This window comes from Orycteropus afer, unplaced genomic scaffold (genome assembly GCF_000298275.1).
Source record: "Orycteropus afer afer isolate SDZICR_OR568_19922 unplaced genomic scaffold, OryAfe1.0 scaffold00507, whole genome shotgun sequence".
NCBI classification, from domain to species: domain Eukaryota; kingdom Metazoa; phylum Chordata; class Mammalia; order Tubulidentata; family Orycteropodidae; genus Orycteropus; species Orycteropus afer.
The window spans coordinates 886,618-903,613 of NW_006922094.1; the positions used below are offsets into that span (position 1 = coordinate 886,618).

The following is a 16,996-nucleotide window of genomic DNA, read 5'->3' on the forward strand; positions in this document are numbered from 1 at the left end:
CTTCTGTGTCTGTGTTAATTGGTTTCCCTTTTCTTTGTTGAAGAGGGTCTGTGCAATCCTTCTGCCTAGTCCGCCATCTTGCCCCGCCTCCGGCTAGCTATACTTTTACAGAACTACAGTATAGTTATGAAAAGCAGGAAATTTAACCTTGATACATATTATTACCTGATGTGTAGTCCACATGCAGATTCTGTCAGTGGTGGCAGTAACGTTCTTAGCCTACACCGTCGCCCAGGATCCAATCTAGAATCATGTACTGCATTTAGTTGTCATGTCTCTTTAGTCTCCTTTAACCTAGAATATCTACCCTATTATAAATAGTCAACCCTGTTTTCTATAATCTTTGTCTTTCATGGCCTTGACCCACTTGAAGAGTGTGGGCCAGTTGTTTTATAGCGTTTCAATTTGACTTAGTCTGATGTTCTTCAGGATGAAGCTCAGGTATGTATATCGGTCAGGAATCTTATCAGGAGGCACACAATGACCACGTCTCTTTACTGATCGTGTTAACTTTCACTCTTTGGCTAAGGTGGGTGGACTCTACCAGGTTTCTCCACTGTCAAGTTACTGTTTTTCTCTGTGTAATTAATAAGCAATTTATTGTTGTTGTTAGGTGCCATTGAGTCAGCTCCGACTCACAGTGACCTTGCGTACGACAGAACGAACACTGCCCGGTCCTGCACCAGCCTCACACTCCTGGCTGTGCTGGAGCCCACCATTGCAGCCACGTTGTCAATCCATCTCGTTAAGGGTCTTCCTCTTTTTTGCTGATGCTCTACTTTACTAAGCATGGTATCCTTTTTTAGGGACTGGTCCCTTCTGACAGCATGACCAAAGTAGGTGAGACCAAGTTTGGCCATTCTAGCTTCCAAGGAGCATTCCAGCTGCCCTTCTTCTGGGACAGATTTGTTTGTTTCTCTGTAGTCTGCGGTATTTTCTGTATTCTCTGCCAGCACCAGGATTCAAAGGCATCAGCTCTTCTTCGGTCTTCCTTATTCATCGTCCAGCTTTCACATGCATATGAGGTGCTTGAAAGTACCATGGCTTGGGTCAGGCACACCTTAGTCTTCAAAATGACATGTTTACTTCTTAAAGGGTACGCCTAACCTAAGCCATGGTATTTTCAATTGGCTCATATGCATGTGAAAACTGGGCAATGAATAAGGAAGAAAGACCAAAGAAGAGTTGATGCTTTTGAGTTGTGGTGTTGGTGAAGAATCTTGAAAGTACCATGGACTGCCAGAAGAACTAACAAATCTATCCTGGAAGAAGTGCAGCTGGAATGCTCCTTGGAAGTAAGAATGGCCAGACTTCATCTCATACTTTGGTCATGTTGTCAGAAGGGACCATTCCCTGGAGAAGAATGTCATGTTTGGTAAAGTAGAGGGTCAGAAAAAAAGGGGAAGGCCCTCAATGAGATGGATTGACACGGTGGCTGCAACGATGGGCTCAGGTATAGCCAGGATTGTGTTCTGGTTCCCTAGTGCCACTCTGACAAGAATATACCACAAATGGCATGGCTTGAACAAACAGGAGTTTATTCTCTTACAGTTTGGAGGCTTTAAGTCCAAGTTCAAAATGCCAGGCTCTAGGGACTGGGTCTGACTCGACGGCACATAACAACAACAACAACAGGGACTGGGTGAAAGCCCCTCAGCCTTGGGCTTCAGCTCTGCTTCCAGCTTCTGGCCCACTGAAGCTGGAGGCTTTCTTTCACTAAGACAGCTGCTGGCTGTTGAGGCTGCCAAGCTCAAGGTTGACAAGTTAAAAGGCACAGTCCTGATGTTACCAAACATCATGGCAGGCCATTAATTCAAGTCCATTGTAAGTCCCCAGGTTGGCAGAGCATAGCGGGCTGTTCAACAATGACATGGCTACATGCAGGATCCAAGCATGCCATAAACTAGAGATTATCCCCAAGGCTTCTTATATATGGGAAGCAGACCACATCCCAAAGGCAGCTACTCAGCTCCTTGTGGTAGATCCCACATGGAGTTGATTGCCAGTCTCATCATGGGGAATAACTACCACCAGCTTCCCAGCCACTCAACCAGGCCCAGCCAAGCTGACACACAAATTTAACTACCACAGATTGTGAGACTGTCAGGGGCCAGGCAGTGTCTCATTCTGTTGTATATAGGGTCGCTATGGAGCCAACTTAACAGCACCTAATAACAACAAGAAGAAATATTACATTTAAGCAGTTTACAACTGTATTCATCACATATTATTCCATGATTGAAATTGATAATAGATATTACTAAAGATTCCGTATGGTCTAGTACAGGGGGAGGTCCATAGTGGGGGGTCACCATGAATTACCACACTGGATGACACCAACTATAGTGACACCACTGCCTGGTTACACAGGTATGTTCATGCTGTGCCCTGGGATGTGTGCACTTTTCTGGGTGGTCTATTTCCACAAACACAAGGTTAATGAACATTTACCTGGAGAAACTTTACAAAATGCTGGTTCTTCTGTACAGCCCTTGCTCGGAGATTCTGGAATGTGCCAGGAGGGCACATGGAACAGTGCCTGGTACCCAGAAAGTGCTCAGTAAATATGTGTTGAATGAATGGATGAATGGTGTGGTCTTAAGTGAGGCCTGTGCACAGGTTAAATTTTTAGTGATAATTTTTAATGTGTTCTCAGTGAAGTTTCACACAGCAGTTTCGGTTCCTATTCAACAGTTTCTACACAAGTTGTCCAGAGACATTGTTACATCCTTCACAGTGCATGAACTCTCTCATGATTTCTGTTCTGGTTGCCTTATTTCCGTTAATCTAGTTTCCCTGTCCCCTTACATTCTGTTCTTTGTTGGTAAAGTCAATGTCATGAGACAAAGTGTATGTGAGCTGCTGTATGGAAAGTGAATTTGCTCTGTAAACTTTCACCTAAATCACAATAAAAATTTTTCGAAAGTAATTGTTGATTGTTTGGTCACATATAGATCATTTTCTTAAAGAAGCACAGTGTTTACAGATGATTCTATTTTTTGAGCCAGTTTGTTATTCACAGATAAGTTTTTAAAGCTCCCCAGGTGACTGTAGTGTGTTGTTACTGGGTCTACCACTGCCTAAGGTGTTCAGACGGAGGGTGGGAGAGGACTAAAGCCACTGCCCTCCCAAGGCCAGGCTGTGTGCCCCACTCTAGTGGGAGGCACCTTCTTCCACCCGGAGGGGGACGTCTAAGGCTGAATGGTGGCTCTGTGAAGCAGGTCTTGGAGCAATGGCTCAGCGTTACCCTCTCCCCACAGGTTTCCCGTGTGGACGGCACCGTGGACACACCCCCCTGCCTGCGCCTGACCCACCGCACATGGGGCTCCCAGAACAGTCTAGTGGAGATGCTCTTTCTACGGATGAGCCTCCCAGTCCAGTTCCACCAGCATTTCCGCTGCACTGCAGGGGCCACCCCACTGGCACCGCCAGGCCTGCAGCCCCCGGCTGAGGACGAGGCCCGGGCTGCAGAACCCGACCCCGACTACGAAAACCTGCGCCGCTCAGCTGGGCGCTGGGGCGAAGCTGAGGGGGGCAAAGAGGGAACTGCCAAGGAGGGAGCACCCGGAGGCACCCCGCAGGCTGGGGGAGAGGCCCAGCCCACCAGGGTGGAGAATGAAAAGGATGCAACCACTGAGAAGAACAAGAAGAGGGGGTGAGTTGAGGGTGGGGCGAGACTCTGGGATATGAGGAGGTCTGCCCTAACTGACTTACTGCCTTCCAGACGATTTGACTCATAGCGACCCCTCCTTGGGTTTCTGAGGCAGTGTGTCTACAGAAGTAGATTTCCCAATCTTCCTTCCAAGGAGTGGCTGGTGGGTTTGAATCACCAGCCTTTTGGTTAGCAGTCAAATGCCTTAGGTATTACGTCACCAGAGGTCTGCCCTAGGACTCCCAATTCAGAAATCTTAATAACTTGAGAAACCCCGTTGTACCCCAAAGTGGCCCCATATATGCTAAATGGAGTCAAAATACTGGAAGATCCTATCACGACCCAAGTGAATGCCATTCTTGCCCTAAGATGCTCTAATTTCCCAGAGAATATAACACTTGGTGCATTGCACTATATCTGTGAAGAACTCCACTATCTTTGGGATCTTTGATAGGCCCCAAAGGGCTCTACCCAATAGACTCCATTATCCAGAAACACTAATGGGGACTTCAGAGAGATGACTGTACCCCCAAGGTATCCCAGTGAACACCAACTGGTCTTCTAAATTGGGTCCCTTTCTGTGACCCCAAGGACCCAAATGTACCTCTGAAAAACTAGAAAGACCCTCAGAAGGTATGAATGGAACCAAGTCTGTAGGATGCAAATAGTGCACCCTTGAGGGTGTTTGGAATGATGGAGCGTTTTTGGTTATCATGGTTTGGGGAGTCGCTGCTGGGAGGGGATCTCCAGGGGTTCTACATGCCTTGCAGTGTACAAGTCAGTGCCTCACTCCACGAATTGTTCTTCCCCAAATGCCTGTAGCACCCATATGAGAACTGCTGACTTAGGGGAACCACTCCATGCCTCATAGTCCCAAAAAGCATCTGTAAATTTAGTTTGTCCAGCATCCACAGACATGGAGTGCGGCACCTGCAGAATGCACCAGGTCGGTGCAGTTCAGGGCGCTCTAGAAACAAGTCCTTGGGTGTTAGAAGCAGGGTGTAGTTAGGATGGATGTGGAGGCAAGAATGGGAGTGCTGGGGGGTTGGACTCGAGACCTGGTTCTCACAGCAGCCTTTCCTCCCCACCACCAGGTTCTTATTCAAGGCCAAGAAAGCCGCCATGATGACCCAACCACCAGCCACTCCCACTCTACCCCGACTCCCTCATGATGTGGTGCCTGCCGACAACCGTGATGACCCTGAGATCATCCTCAACACCACAACGGTGTGAACCGGAAACACTTGGCTTTGGGACTCTCAAGCATAGGATGGGAACTCCCAAATTTCCAAATTTAGTGTTGCAATCCCCAATAACTGGCCATATCTGGTGATGCCCCAATGTGCCCTGGAAACCCACAAACTACAGCACACACTGATATAATCCTTTGAACCCAAAATCCATATAGCCAGGTGCCTGAAAATGGCAGGAACACGATGAAACTGTAAGTACACTGGTGTAACTCACAGGGATCCCAAAATTCGGAGGTATACCAATGTAGACTCAGAAAAAAACAAACCAAACTCACTGCCATTGAGTCGATTCCAACTCATAGAGCTCACCACTGGGTTTCTAAGGCTGTAAATCTTTACAGAAGTAGACTGCATCATCTTTCTCCCATGGAGTGGCTGCTGGGTTTGAACCACTGACCAAATGCCTTAACCACTCCACCACCAGAAGTCCTTAGACTAGGGACCCCAATATTTGGATTCACAGTATGACCCCAACACTGCAAAATTTAGGAGCTACTATAATATAGTGGGGAGCTCTGGTGGTGTAGTGCCTAAGGCATTTGACTGCTAACCAGAAGGCTGGCGGCTCAAACCCACCAGCCACTCCTCGGAAGGAAGACTGAGAAATCTACTTCTGTAGTGATACCACCTTGGAAACCCAAGGAGGGGTCGCTATGAGTCAGATCTCACTCGATGGCAAAGAGTGGTTTTTGGTATAATATATTGCTAGGAACCAAAAATTATAATTATCCCAATTTAATTTGGGGATTTCCAAAATCTAGAATATTTTATGAGACAAATAGCCTAATGGTTAGGATCATGGATTATATAGGTGCTACTTGACAAGTCATTTCACTGCTCTGTGCCTCAGTCTCCCCTTCAGAAAATGGGGATAAAGGATATATTCACCTAATGTGGTGGTTGTGAGGATTAAATGAGTTAATCCATGTGAAGACCTTAGAACAGTAAGTATTATTTAGATTTTAATTATTATTTTTATTTTGCTGTAACCTGGGATGAGCCCTAAATCTCAAATAGTCCCAAGGAGTTCCTGAATCCACAAATACATCAGAAGACAGAAACAGAGAGACAGGCCCAGGAGGTGCTAAATCCATCAACTACTTGTTAAGCTCCCAGAGGACCCCAGAAATTCAGGGAAACCCACTTACAGTCTCAGGGAACATCAGAATCCCCAGTCTTCCCACATTGACCACTGGTTCCCCTTTGCCTCCCCAGTACTATTACTCCGTGAGGGTCTTTGCCGGTCAAGAGCCCAGCTGCGTGTGGGTGGGCTGGGTCACCCCTGACTACCATCAGCATGACATGAACTTCGACCTCAGCAAGGTCCGGGCAGTGACAGTGACCATGGGGGATGAACAAGGCAACATCCACAGCAGGTGCTGGGGAGGGATGGGTACTGCAGGGAGGTGGGGGGGGCTGCCTGGTTTGGGACCTGGGCCTCTGGATCCTCTCTGGAGTAAGGAGGAGATTCCAAAGCTTCCCCTCCTCTTCTGTCTTCCTGCTTCTTTTCCTTTGATTGCTCCTGCTTTGTTTTTTCTCTTCCTCTTCTTCATTTCTTTCCTTCTTTTTTGTTTTTCCTTCCTCCTTCTACGTCACCTCCTTTCTTTTCTCTCTTCCCACTCCCCTTGCACTTCCTCCTTCCATAACTCATCACCATACCCCATCTCTTCCTTAACCCATCCCTCCATAACCCATCCCTCCATACCCCATCTCTTCCTTAACCCATCCTTCCATAACTCATGCCTCTATCACTGTTGTTGTCAAGTCGGACCCAACTCATAGCGACTCCTCCTTGGGTTTCCGAGGCAGTATCACTATGGAAGCAGATTGCCCAACCTTCCTCCGAGGAGTGGCATCACTAGCTTCTAAAAATTCTAGCTCTGAGTTGCTCAGGGTCTGGGTGACAGGTGCCAGTGCTCAAGTCTGCAGGTGGTGGATGTTTTGGGAGGGGCTTGGAGGTCATGGTCTTCTGGGAGCTCAGAAAAGGGGGTGTTTGGGGTCCAGAGCACCTCGGCTGAATGTCTGAGTAGTGACCACTCCTGTCTCCTCCAGCCTCAAGTGCAGCAACTGCTACATGGTGTGGGGCGGGGACTTTGTGAGTCCCGGGCAACAGGGCCGCATCAGCCACACGGACCTCATCATTGGCTGCCTGGTGGACTTGGCCACTGGCTTAATGACCTTTACAGCCAATGGCAAAGAGAGCAACACCTTCTTCCAGGTGAGTCCAACCTTCAGCAACTTGTCAGCATCCACATTAGCAACCCTCCCAGTCATCCCCTGACGCCAGATCCTGGAAAGACAAGACAAAAACAGTCCTAGCCCTGTCCTCAGGATCAGCCAGAGCTGAGAGGCCCCTGGGAGACTGCCTACTCAAACTATCTATTATATAAAATGGGTGAACTGAGGTTCCAGGAAGGAGGGGACAGAGCACAACCTTGACTTAGAGCTCTCTATTCCCCTTGGATGACACCATTACCACTTTTTCACCAATCAGTGAACACCTAGAATGGGCCAGAATCCTAAAGTGAGCTTTTACTTTTCAACATTCTATTATGGAATTATTCAGGCACTTGACTGCTAACCAGAAGGCTGGCGGTTCAAACCCACCAGCCACTTCTTGGAAGGAAGGTTGGGCAATCTACTTCTATAGAGATACAGCCTTGGAAACCCAAGGAGGGGTTGCTATGAGTCAGAATGACTTGACAGCAGTGAGTTTTGTTTTGTTTTTTGGTTTTATTTTAAATGCAAAATTTCAAAAAATACACAAAAACAGAATAGTACAATGAACCACCTGAGCCCATTACACAGCTTCAATTATGATCTGTTCACAGTCAGTCTTGTTCCATCTTTACTCCCTATTACCCTTCCACACCACAGGATGATTCTGAAGACTATCCCAGACATTATATTGTTTCATCTGTTTTCAGTATGAATCTCTAAAATACATGGATTCTTTTTAAACATGTAACCACAGTGCAATTATCATATCTTAAAAAAAAAAAAAAACAACTTGTACACCAATTCTCATTACAGTGCTATTCACAATAGCCAAAGGAGCTCTGATGATATAGTGGGTAAGGCATTTGGTTGCTAATAAGAAGGTTGGCAGTTCAAACCCACCAGCTCCTCTGTGGGGGAAGATAAGGCAATCTACTTCCAGAAAGATTTACAGTCTTGGAAACCCAATGGGGGTTGCTATGAGTCGGAATCAACTCAATGGCAGTGGGTTTTTTTGGTCACAGTAGCCAAAAGGTAGAAACAATCCAAGTGTTCAGTGAAAGATGAATAAATAAACCAACAAAATCTGCTACATACACACCCAAACCCAGACCAAACCAAAACCACTGCCACTGAGTCGAATCTGACTCATAGGGACCCTCCCTGGGTTTCCAAGGCTGTAAATCTTTATGAAAGTAGATTGCCCCGTCTTCCTTTTGTGGAGCAGCTAGTGGGTTTGAACTGCCAACCTTGTGGTTAGCAGCTAAATGCCTTATCCACTGCACCACCAGAGCTCATGCAATGGAATATTATTCAATACAAAGAGAAATAAAGTTCTGATACATGCTACAAACATGGATGAATCTTGAAAACATGCTGAGTGAAATAAGTCAGACAAAAGGACAAATACTGCAAGACCCCACTTATATGAAATATCCAGAGTAAGCGATTGTATAGGAACTAAAGCTTAGTGGTTACCAGGGTGGGAGGAAGGGGAGAGTGGGGGCTGTTGCTGAAGGGCACTGAGTTTCTTTGTGGAGTGATGAAAACTTGGGGATAGATAGTGATGATAGTTGCACAACGTGGTGAATGTAACTGATGTCACTGAATCGTACATTTAAAAATGGCCAAAAAGACATCATTTTTGTTATATATTTTACAACAATAATTTTTAAAAAATAATTAAAAAATAATAATTTTCAAACATCATCAAATGTCTCAGAATGTCGTTTTACCATTTGTTTGTTTGAATCGGAGTGTAAACAAGGTCCTATATTATAATTGTCTGTGGTGCCTATGGCACTTGACTGCTAACCAGAAGGCTGGCGGTTCAAACCTACCAGCCACTCCTCAGAAGGAAGGTTGGGCAATCTACTTCCATAGTGATACCACCTTGGAAACCCAAGGAGGAGTCACTGTGAGTCAGCTCTGACTCGATGGCAGTGAGGTCTTTTTTTTTTTTTAATGTTCCTTTAGTCTTATATATAGATTTTCCCCTCCATCTCTTTTTTTCTTGGATATTTACTTGTTGAAGAAGCCAGGCTCTTTGTCCTCTAGCCTCTGCTCCTCCTGGTATGGCCCTTGACAGGCATCACCAGCATCACCTGGGAGCTGCAGTGTGGTTTAGGGAGGAAACAATTAAGTAACCCCTAATAGTCCAGCATCTCGGGCCCGTCTGCTATCTGTGGAATCAGTGCCTGCCTTTTAGTGCTGTTCCGGGGGATACCTGTGCATAGCAAAGCCCGTAAAGCATTGGCTTGGTTTCCTCAGTCTGGATCTGGTCAGTGTGTCCTCATGGTGTCATTTTCACCATTTCTTCTGTCCCCTGTATTTCCTATGAATTGGAGTTGGGTCCAGAGGCATGGTTAGATTCAGGATTGGTGTTGGCAGGACTGCTTCAGAGATGGTGATGTTTGTGGTTGTGGTAGTTCAGTTTGTGTGCCAACTTGGCTGGACCTGGTTGAGTGGCTGGGCAGCTGGATGTAGTATTCCCCATGATGAGACTGGTAATCAACTCCATGGTGGAATCTACTGTAAGCATCTGAGTAGCTGCCTTTGGGTATGTGGTCTGCTTCCATGTATGTTAGCAGCTTTGGGAATGGTCTCTAGCTTATGACACCTTGAACCCTACATGTTGCTGTGTTGTTGTTCAGCAGCCTGCCATGCTCTGCCGACCTTGGGACTTACAATGGACTTGAATCAATGGTCTGCCGTGTGATTTGGTAACATCAGGACTGTGCCATTTTATTTGTCAACTTTGGGCTTGTTAGCCTCAGCAGCCAGTAGCTGTCTGAGTGAAGAGATGCCTCTAGCTTCAGTGGGCCGGGAGCAAGAGGCAGAGCTGAAGCCCAAGGTTGAGGGGCTTTCACCCAGCTCCTAGAGCCTGGCACTTTGAACTTGGACTTAAAGCCTCCAAATTGTAAGAATAAACTCCTGTTTGTTACATCCCATCTGTGGTATATCCTTGTTAGAGCGGCACTAGGTAACCAGAACAGTGGTGGTGGTGGAGACCAGGTGGGCTCTCCTGGAAATTTGGCAGAGGCTGGACAAAAGGAGGACAGACAGACAGTCAGAGGCTACTTTCTGGGTCCCAAAGAATGAGTACACTTGAGAGAGAAATAGAAATGGCACTCCTGGTGGAGGGACCCAGATGACAGGGTGCCATGGGGGAGGTGGCAGAGTTTGGCCTTGGTGGATCAGAAGGGGAGGCCCAGGGACAACTTCAAGGCTGCTGTTGAGATTTTAATGCCCAAGTTTGGATCTGCAGATGCCAACAGGGTTGGGATCCGAAGTCAATACCACCTTCAGTCCCACCCTCTTCCTCACCCCTCCCCCTTCTTCCTTCCTTCCAGGTGGAACCCAACACGAAGCTGTTTCCTGCTATCTTTGTCCTGCCCACCAACCAGAATGTTGTCCAGTTTGAGTTGGGGAAGCTGAAGGTCAGAGTGCAGTGATATGGGCGGGAGTGGGACAGGCTGGGGCAGGAGATGTGGGGTGGTCATGCTGACAAAGCGGCTAAGGGGAGGGGCAGTCCAGGAAGTCTCTTTGGAAGCAGGGTGGCGGACGGTCCGAGAGCTGGGAGTCCTGACCTGTGTGTGCCTGCATTTCCCCAGAACATCATGCCGTTGTCAGCCGCTATGTTCCTGAGTGAGCGCAAGAACCCGGTCCCCCAGTGCCCACCGCGCCTCGAGCTGCAGATGCTGATGCCTGTTTCCTGGAGCCGCATGCCCAACCACTTCCTGCAGGTGGAGACGCGGCGTGCGGGCGAGCGGCTGGGCTGGGCTGTGCAGTGTGAGGAGCCGCTGACCATGATGGCGCTCCACATCCCCGAGGAGAACCGGTCAGGGCCAGCCCGGACACACAGGGGTGGGGCAGTTACTGCAAGCCTCAGGGGTCTGGCTCCACCTCAGGTCCCCTTCTCCTAGAACCCTAGGGGTTGTAGACAACACCCCAGAAGGGCCCAGGCCCACCTCACAGGGCCCTAGACCCACCTCAGGGCCCCAGATCTACCTCAGGGACCCTAGACCCACCTCAGAGGACCCCAGACAATACCCCAGGGGACCCTAGAGCCACCCCAAACCCATCTCAGGGAACCCAGACCCACACCAAGGAACTTAGAAAATACCTCAGGGGACCCAAGTGTATATCTCAGGGAGTCCAAAACCTTATTCAGAGAGGCCCAGATGCACTCCAGGGTCTCCGGGATACCCAGGACGTCTTCAGAGATATCCCATGGAGATCTCAAACCCACTCCAAGGGACTTAAACACCCCCAGGGCTACAGATGTATTCACATGGCGGGCAGGAATACTCTAAGGACTCAGAAAATGGCCAGGAACCTCTAGCACGCCTCATTCTTCCCTTTATTCATTCATTAGATAGCACTGAGCTCCAGCACCATTCTAAGCTGGAGACACAAAGCCCTTGTGAACTGACATTCTAGTAATGCTGTGTAACTCAGGGTGCTCAGGCCTCCCCAAGAGAAGTCAGACCCCATCCCCAAGGTCCCCAGACATGACTCAGAGAGCCCCAGACACACCCATTTATTCATGCAACAAATATTTATTGATCGTTTACTACGTGGTAAGGAGCTCTGGAGGTGTAGTGGTTAAAGCATTTGGCTCTTAACCGAAAGGCTGGTGGTTCAAACCCATCAGCTGCTCTGCAGAAGAAAGATGTAATCTAGTTCCATAAAGATTTACCCCAAGGGGGTAGCCAGGAGTTGGAATCAGCTCTATGGCAGTGAGTTTATTTTTAGGTTTTAGGCTCTGTTTTAGCTTATGGGGATATAGCAAAAAACCAAACGTCCAGTTCTCCTGTAGTTTACATTCTAGTGGTGCTCAACCTGCCGCAGGGTTCTCAGACTGAATCTGGGGATCCCAGATACCTCTCAGGGTCACAGCCTTCTCCATGGGCTCTCAGATATCCCAGGGTCCCAGACCACCCCAGGGATGCATTCCAAGGGGGCATCCAGGCCTCCTGGGGCTTCCAGAGCCATTGAAAGAATCCTAGACCCAGCCTCATAGACCCTTTCACTGAACCCAGCCCCAGCGGGACACTGGGAGTCCCTGCTGGAGCCACCAGCTCTCACATAACCATCTCTTTGCCTCTCTGTGGTCTGTATCTCCCACCTCTCCTCCCCACTCTGCCCCTGTCTGTGTTCCCCACCTCCACTGCAGGTGCATGGATGTCCTGGAGTTGTCGGAGCGCCTGGATCTGCAGCGCTTCCATTCTCACACCCTGCGCCTCTACCGCGCTGTGTGCGCGCTGGGCAACAACCGCGTGGCGCATGCGCTGTGCAGCCACGTGGATCAGGCGCAGCTGCTGCACACGCTGGAGGACGCCCACTTGCCGGGCCCGCTGCGGGCAGGCTACTACGACCTCCTCATCAGCATCCACCTCGAAAGCGCCTGCCGCAGTCGCCGCACCATGCTCTCTGAGTACATCGTGCCCCTCACGCCCGAGACCCGCGCCATCACGCTCTTCCCACCTGGCAAAGGCGCTAGTAACGGCCCTTGCCACCACGGCCTGCCTGGCGTGGGGGTCACCACCTCGCTGCGGCCCCCACATCATTTCGCACCCCCCTGTTTCGTGACGACCCTGACGGCTGCTAAGATGGTGGATGACCCGGCCCGCCTCAGCCCCGCCATCCCTCTGGAGGCCCTGCGGGACAAGGCACTGAGAATGCTGGGGGAGGCGGTGCGAGACGGTGGGCAGCACGCACGCGACCCCGTCGGGGGCTCTGTGGAGTTCCAGTTTGTGCCGGTGCTCAAGCTTGTGTCTACTTTGCTGGTAATGGTTTCTTCCTGCTTCCCTCTGTCTCATTCCACATTCCTAATAGTCCATCCATGTGTACATCAATCTCTCTCCCATTTATGCACCCGAACACCCATTGACCTCTCCATCCATCCATCCATCCACCTTTCAATTTACCCATCAGCCTACCCATCCTTCCCTCACCTTTACTTCCATCCCTTCATCCATGTTGACATGTTAGTCACATGTTCAGTCATCTCTTCTCCTTTCTTTTCATTCATCATTCCAACCATCATTCTTCACTTAACCGTCCAGCCGTCAGTCCATCCCTCCTCTCCCCACCTTTCCATCCATCCATCCGTTTTCTCATATCGATATCCATCCATACATGTATCCATCTATCCACCTTTCAGTCTACTCATCCACACATCCTTCCATTCACCGATGTTTGTCCATCCCTCACTCCATCTATTGACCTACACATTTTATTACTCTTTTCTTCTTTCCTTCCATCTATTCAGTCCTCCTCCTCCTGCCTGTTAATCCATCCATCCGTACATCCATCTATACACTCATCCACTTTTCCATTCATTTACCTACCTGTCCATCCATCTGTACATTGCTCCAGCCATATACACCCATCCACCCACCCACCCGTCCATCTATCCGTCCTTTATTTCGTGTATGTATTTGTTCATTCACCTGATCATTCATCGTATATCCATCCATCCAGCTTTCCATACAAACCCCGTATATTCATCTACTTTAGCCCACACTCATGGTTATTATTTGTCTGTTAACCTGTCCTCTCATTTGTGTGCTCACACATTGATCTACCCATCCATGCGTCTGTCCACATCTACACATTATTTATTCTTCTGCCACCTTTCCACCTTCCATCCCTTCCTCACCTTTTCCTTAATCTCTGCGTCTAGTGTCCACGCATGGAGTCTCTTCCCTTCAGACTCCTACCATTCCATCCGTTAATTCATCTGTCCAGCCACCTACCCCTCTCTCTACTCATCCACTTCTCTTTTTGTCTCTCTCTCTCCACTTTTCTTCTCTTTCATCTGCCTTCTCTCTTTCCATGTATTAGCACCTTCATTATGTTGACTGAGAGTTGGTATATGCTGGGAGGTATAAGGAGCGCCGAGGGCCTCCATCAGGTGGAGGATGGGCCTTTGTCTTAGAGCACATATGCTCACGCTTGGGAGGAAGGACACTGACCTGTGATGGGAGAGGTCCTCATGTTTAGCTGTGTGGTCTGGGCCATGTGGATGTGACACAGGACGTGGACCTGAGAGGATGTCAAGGGAGTGGATGACAAGGCAGGGAGATGCCATTCCTGCTTATCAGATGAGTCATAGAAACTAACGGAGGAATGAATCTGTCATGCGTAGGAGCAGCAAGGCTGGGAAGTGAAGCCGGGATCGGATTATGGAGGCCTTTCAGGCAACAGTGAAGGATCCAGACTTTTTCCCATAGGTGATGGGTGTCTTTGATGATGAGGATGTAAAACAGATCCTGAAGATGATTGAGCCTGAAGTGTTCACTGAGGAAGAAGAGGAAGAGGAGGAGGAGGAGGAGGAAGAGGAGGATGAAGAAGAGAAGGAGGAGGATGAAGAGGAAGAGGCAGAGGAGAAGGAAGATGAGGAAAAAGAAGAAGATGAGGCAGCAGAAGGAGAAAAAGAAGAGAGCTTGGAGGAGGGGCTGCTTCAGATGAAGTTGCCAGAGTCCGTGAAACTACAGGTGGGTTGTTCCTGCGTGTTTTCAGCCTCGATCTGTCTGGGTAGGGAGTCACAGAGCCTAGTGGCGCTTGAGGAGTCTGGACCTGTCCTGAGGCAGTGGGGAGTTGAAGTGCATAAAGCAGTACAGTGATGGAATGTTGGAATGGTCCCTCTGGTTGCCATATGGGAGGTGAATTGGAGGGGTGAGATTGTGGAGGAGGCTGGCACAAGGACCCAGGCAGCAGAGAATGGTGGATGGATCAGAGCAGGGCCTTGAGGAAGGACAAGACAGCAAGAAAGGTTTCAAGGAAGTTTTGATAATGGTCTCCCCACCATCCCTCCTATGGCATGGCTGTCCACCCACAGATGTGCCACCTGCTGGAGTATTTCTGTGACCAAGACCTCCAGCACCGTGTGGAGTCCATGGCAGCCTTTGCAGAGCGCTATGTGGACAAGCTCCAGGCCAATCAACGGAACCGCTATGGCCTCCTCATGAAAGCCTTCACCATGACTGCAGCTGAGACTGCCCGGCGTACTCGCGAGTTCCGATCCCCACCCCAGGAGCAGGTACCTCTGACCCCCTGGCAGATCTTACTGTCTAAACCCCAACTTCACCCTCTTCTCATCTTCTGATGACTGATGGTACTCAACCGCTAAGCCATGCCTGGTCTTTGACCCTAGTGATACATTCTTCCCTTACTCCAATACCTTTCTCTGAATCAACCTGACTTTTGAGTCACTTGACCTTTGATCCCGACCCCTTTCAAACCTCTGGCCCTTGTCTCCCATATCTTCTTCACTAACATGCGTTTTGACTCATGACCTTAAATTGGGACCCACGATTGCACCTTTGGTCCTTGACCACAGAGTTCTTGATCTGGGGTCTTGGACCATTATTCTGACCTTTTGTCTGATCATCCCCTAGATCAACATGCTATTGCAGTTCAAAGATGGTGAAGATGAGGAAGATTGTCCTCTTCCTGAGGAAATTCGACAGGACTTGCTTGACTTTCATCAAGACCTGCTGACACACTGTGGTAAGGAGAGGGAATCACAAAGAAACACACCTTACTCACCTTTCTCTTGAGATCGCTACTGAAGTTTCCCTGGGACTTCCTGACCTTAAACATCTACAGTAGTGCTAAGTAACTGTTGGTAAAATGAATGAATGAATAGATATTTCAATGAACAGATGGATGATGAATGGAAGGTTATGTTTATATGGGTCTTTGGGTGGAAGGATGGATGGATGATGGCTGTTGACAGGTGAATGTAGAGGTTTGTGAACTGATGGAAAGAAGTGATGAATGAAGAAATAGGTAAAAAAAAAAAAAAAGCTGAATGGATAGCTGGATGCCAAGGTGGATGAATGACCTCTATTGTTTCTCATGAGAACTCAGCTGCTAATTTTGTTGAAGTTCCAGTGTACGTGGTGAGTTATTTTTCTCTGGCTGCCTTTGAAATATTTTCTTTGTCTTTTGACAGTTTGAGTATGATGTGTTTAGGTGTAGGAGCTATTTGAATATATCCTAGTTGGATTTCATTGAACTTCTTGAATATGGAAATTAATATTTTTCATAAATTTTGGGCCATTATTTCTTCAAATATTTTTTTCTGGGATTCTCAATTTTTATATATGGGTATACTTGATGTTATACCATACACCTCTGAGACTTTGTTCATTTTTCTCCATTCTTTTATGTTTATGTTCTTCAGACTGGATAATATCTAATGTTTTATCTTTAAATTCATTGATTCTTTTTCTTACCAGCTCAGATATGCTGGTGAACCCCTCTAGTGATTTTTTATTTCAGTTATTATACATTTTGTCTCTAGACTGACTATATGGGTCTTATTTTTTATATTATCTATTTCTTTATTGGGAGTTCTGGTAGCATAGTGCCTAAAGCACTTGACTGCTGACCAGAAGGCTGACGGTTCAAACCCACCAGCCACTCCTCAGAAGGAAGATGGGGCAATCTATTTCTGTAGTGATACTGCCTCAGAAACCCAAGGAGGGGTCGCTATGAGTCAGGTCCGACTTGATGGCACATAACAACAACAACAACAATTTCTTTATTAATATGCCTTATTTGTTGAGTTATTCTGGCTTTATATCTTCCAAGACATACTTATTTATTCTTCTGGCAGTCTATGGAGGATTTGGTATTCTTTGCTAACACTATACTTCAAATGCATCGGTTCTTCGGTCTTCCTTATTCATTGTCCAGCTTTTCCATGCATATGGGGCAATTGAAAATACCATGGCTTGAGTCAGGCAAAGCTTAGTCCCCAAAGTATCATCTTTGCTTTTTAACATTTTCAAGAGGTCTTTTGCAGCAAATTTGCCCAATGCAATACATTGTTTGATTTCTTGACTGCTGGTTCCAT

The 16,996-nt window shown here is 47.8% G+C and overlaps 1 protein-coding gene across 1 annotated transcript in view; it reads left to right on the forward strand.

Moving 5' to 3' along the window:
• The window catches only part of RYR1 (ryanodine receptor 1), a 163,748-nt gene that overhangs the window by 46,818 nt on the left and 99,934 nt on the right, over positions 1–16,996 (forward strand). Inside the window, exons 28-37 of the mRNA XM_007955540.1 lie at positions 3,261–3,655; positions 4,747–4,879; positions 6,121–6,281; positions 6,958–7,123; positions 10,476–10,562; positions 10,737–10,963; positions 12,302–12,914; positions 14,364–14,627; positions 14,972–15,172; positions 15,531–15,642. Coding sequence (XP_007953731.1) covers positions 3,261–3,655; positions 4,747–4,879; positions 6,121–6,281; positions 6,958–7,123; positions 10,476–10,562; positions 10,737–10,963; positions 12,302–12,914; positions 14,364–14,627; positions 14,972–15,172; positions 15,531–15,642 — 2,359 coding nt within the window. The remainder of the gene's footprint in view (positions 1–3,260; positions 3,656–4,746; positions 4,880–6,120; positions 6,282–6,957; positions 7,124–10,475; positions 10,563–10,736; positions 10,964–12,301; positions 12,915–14,363; positions 14,628–14,971; positions 15,173–15,530; positions 15,643–16,996) is intronic.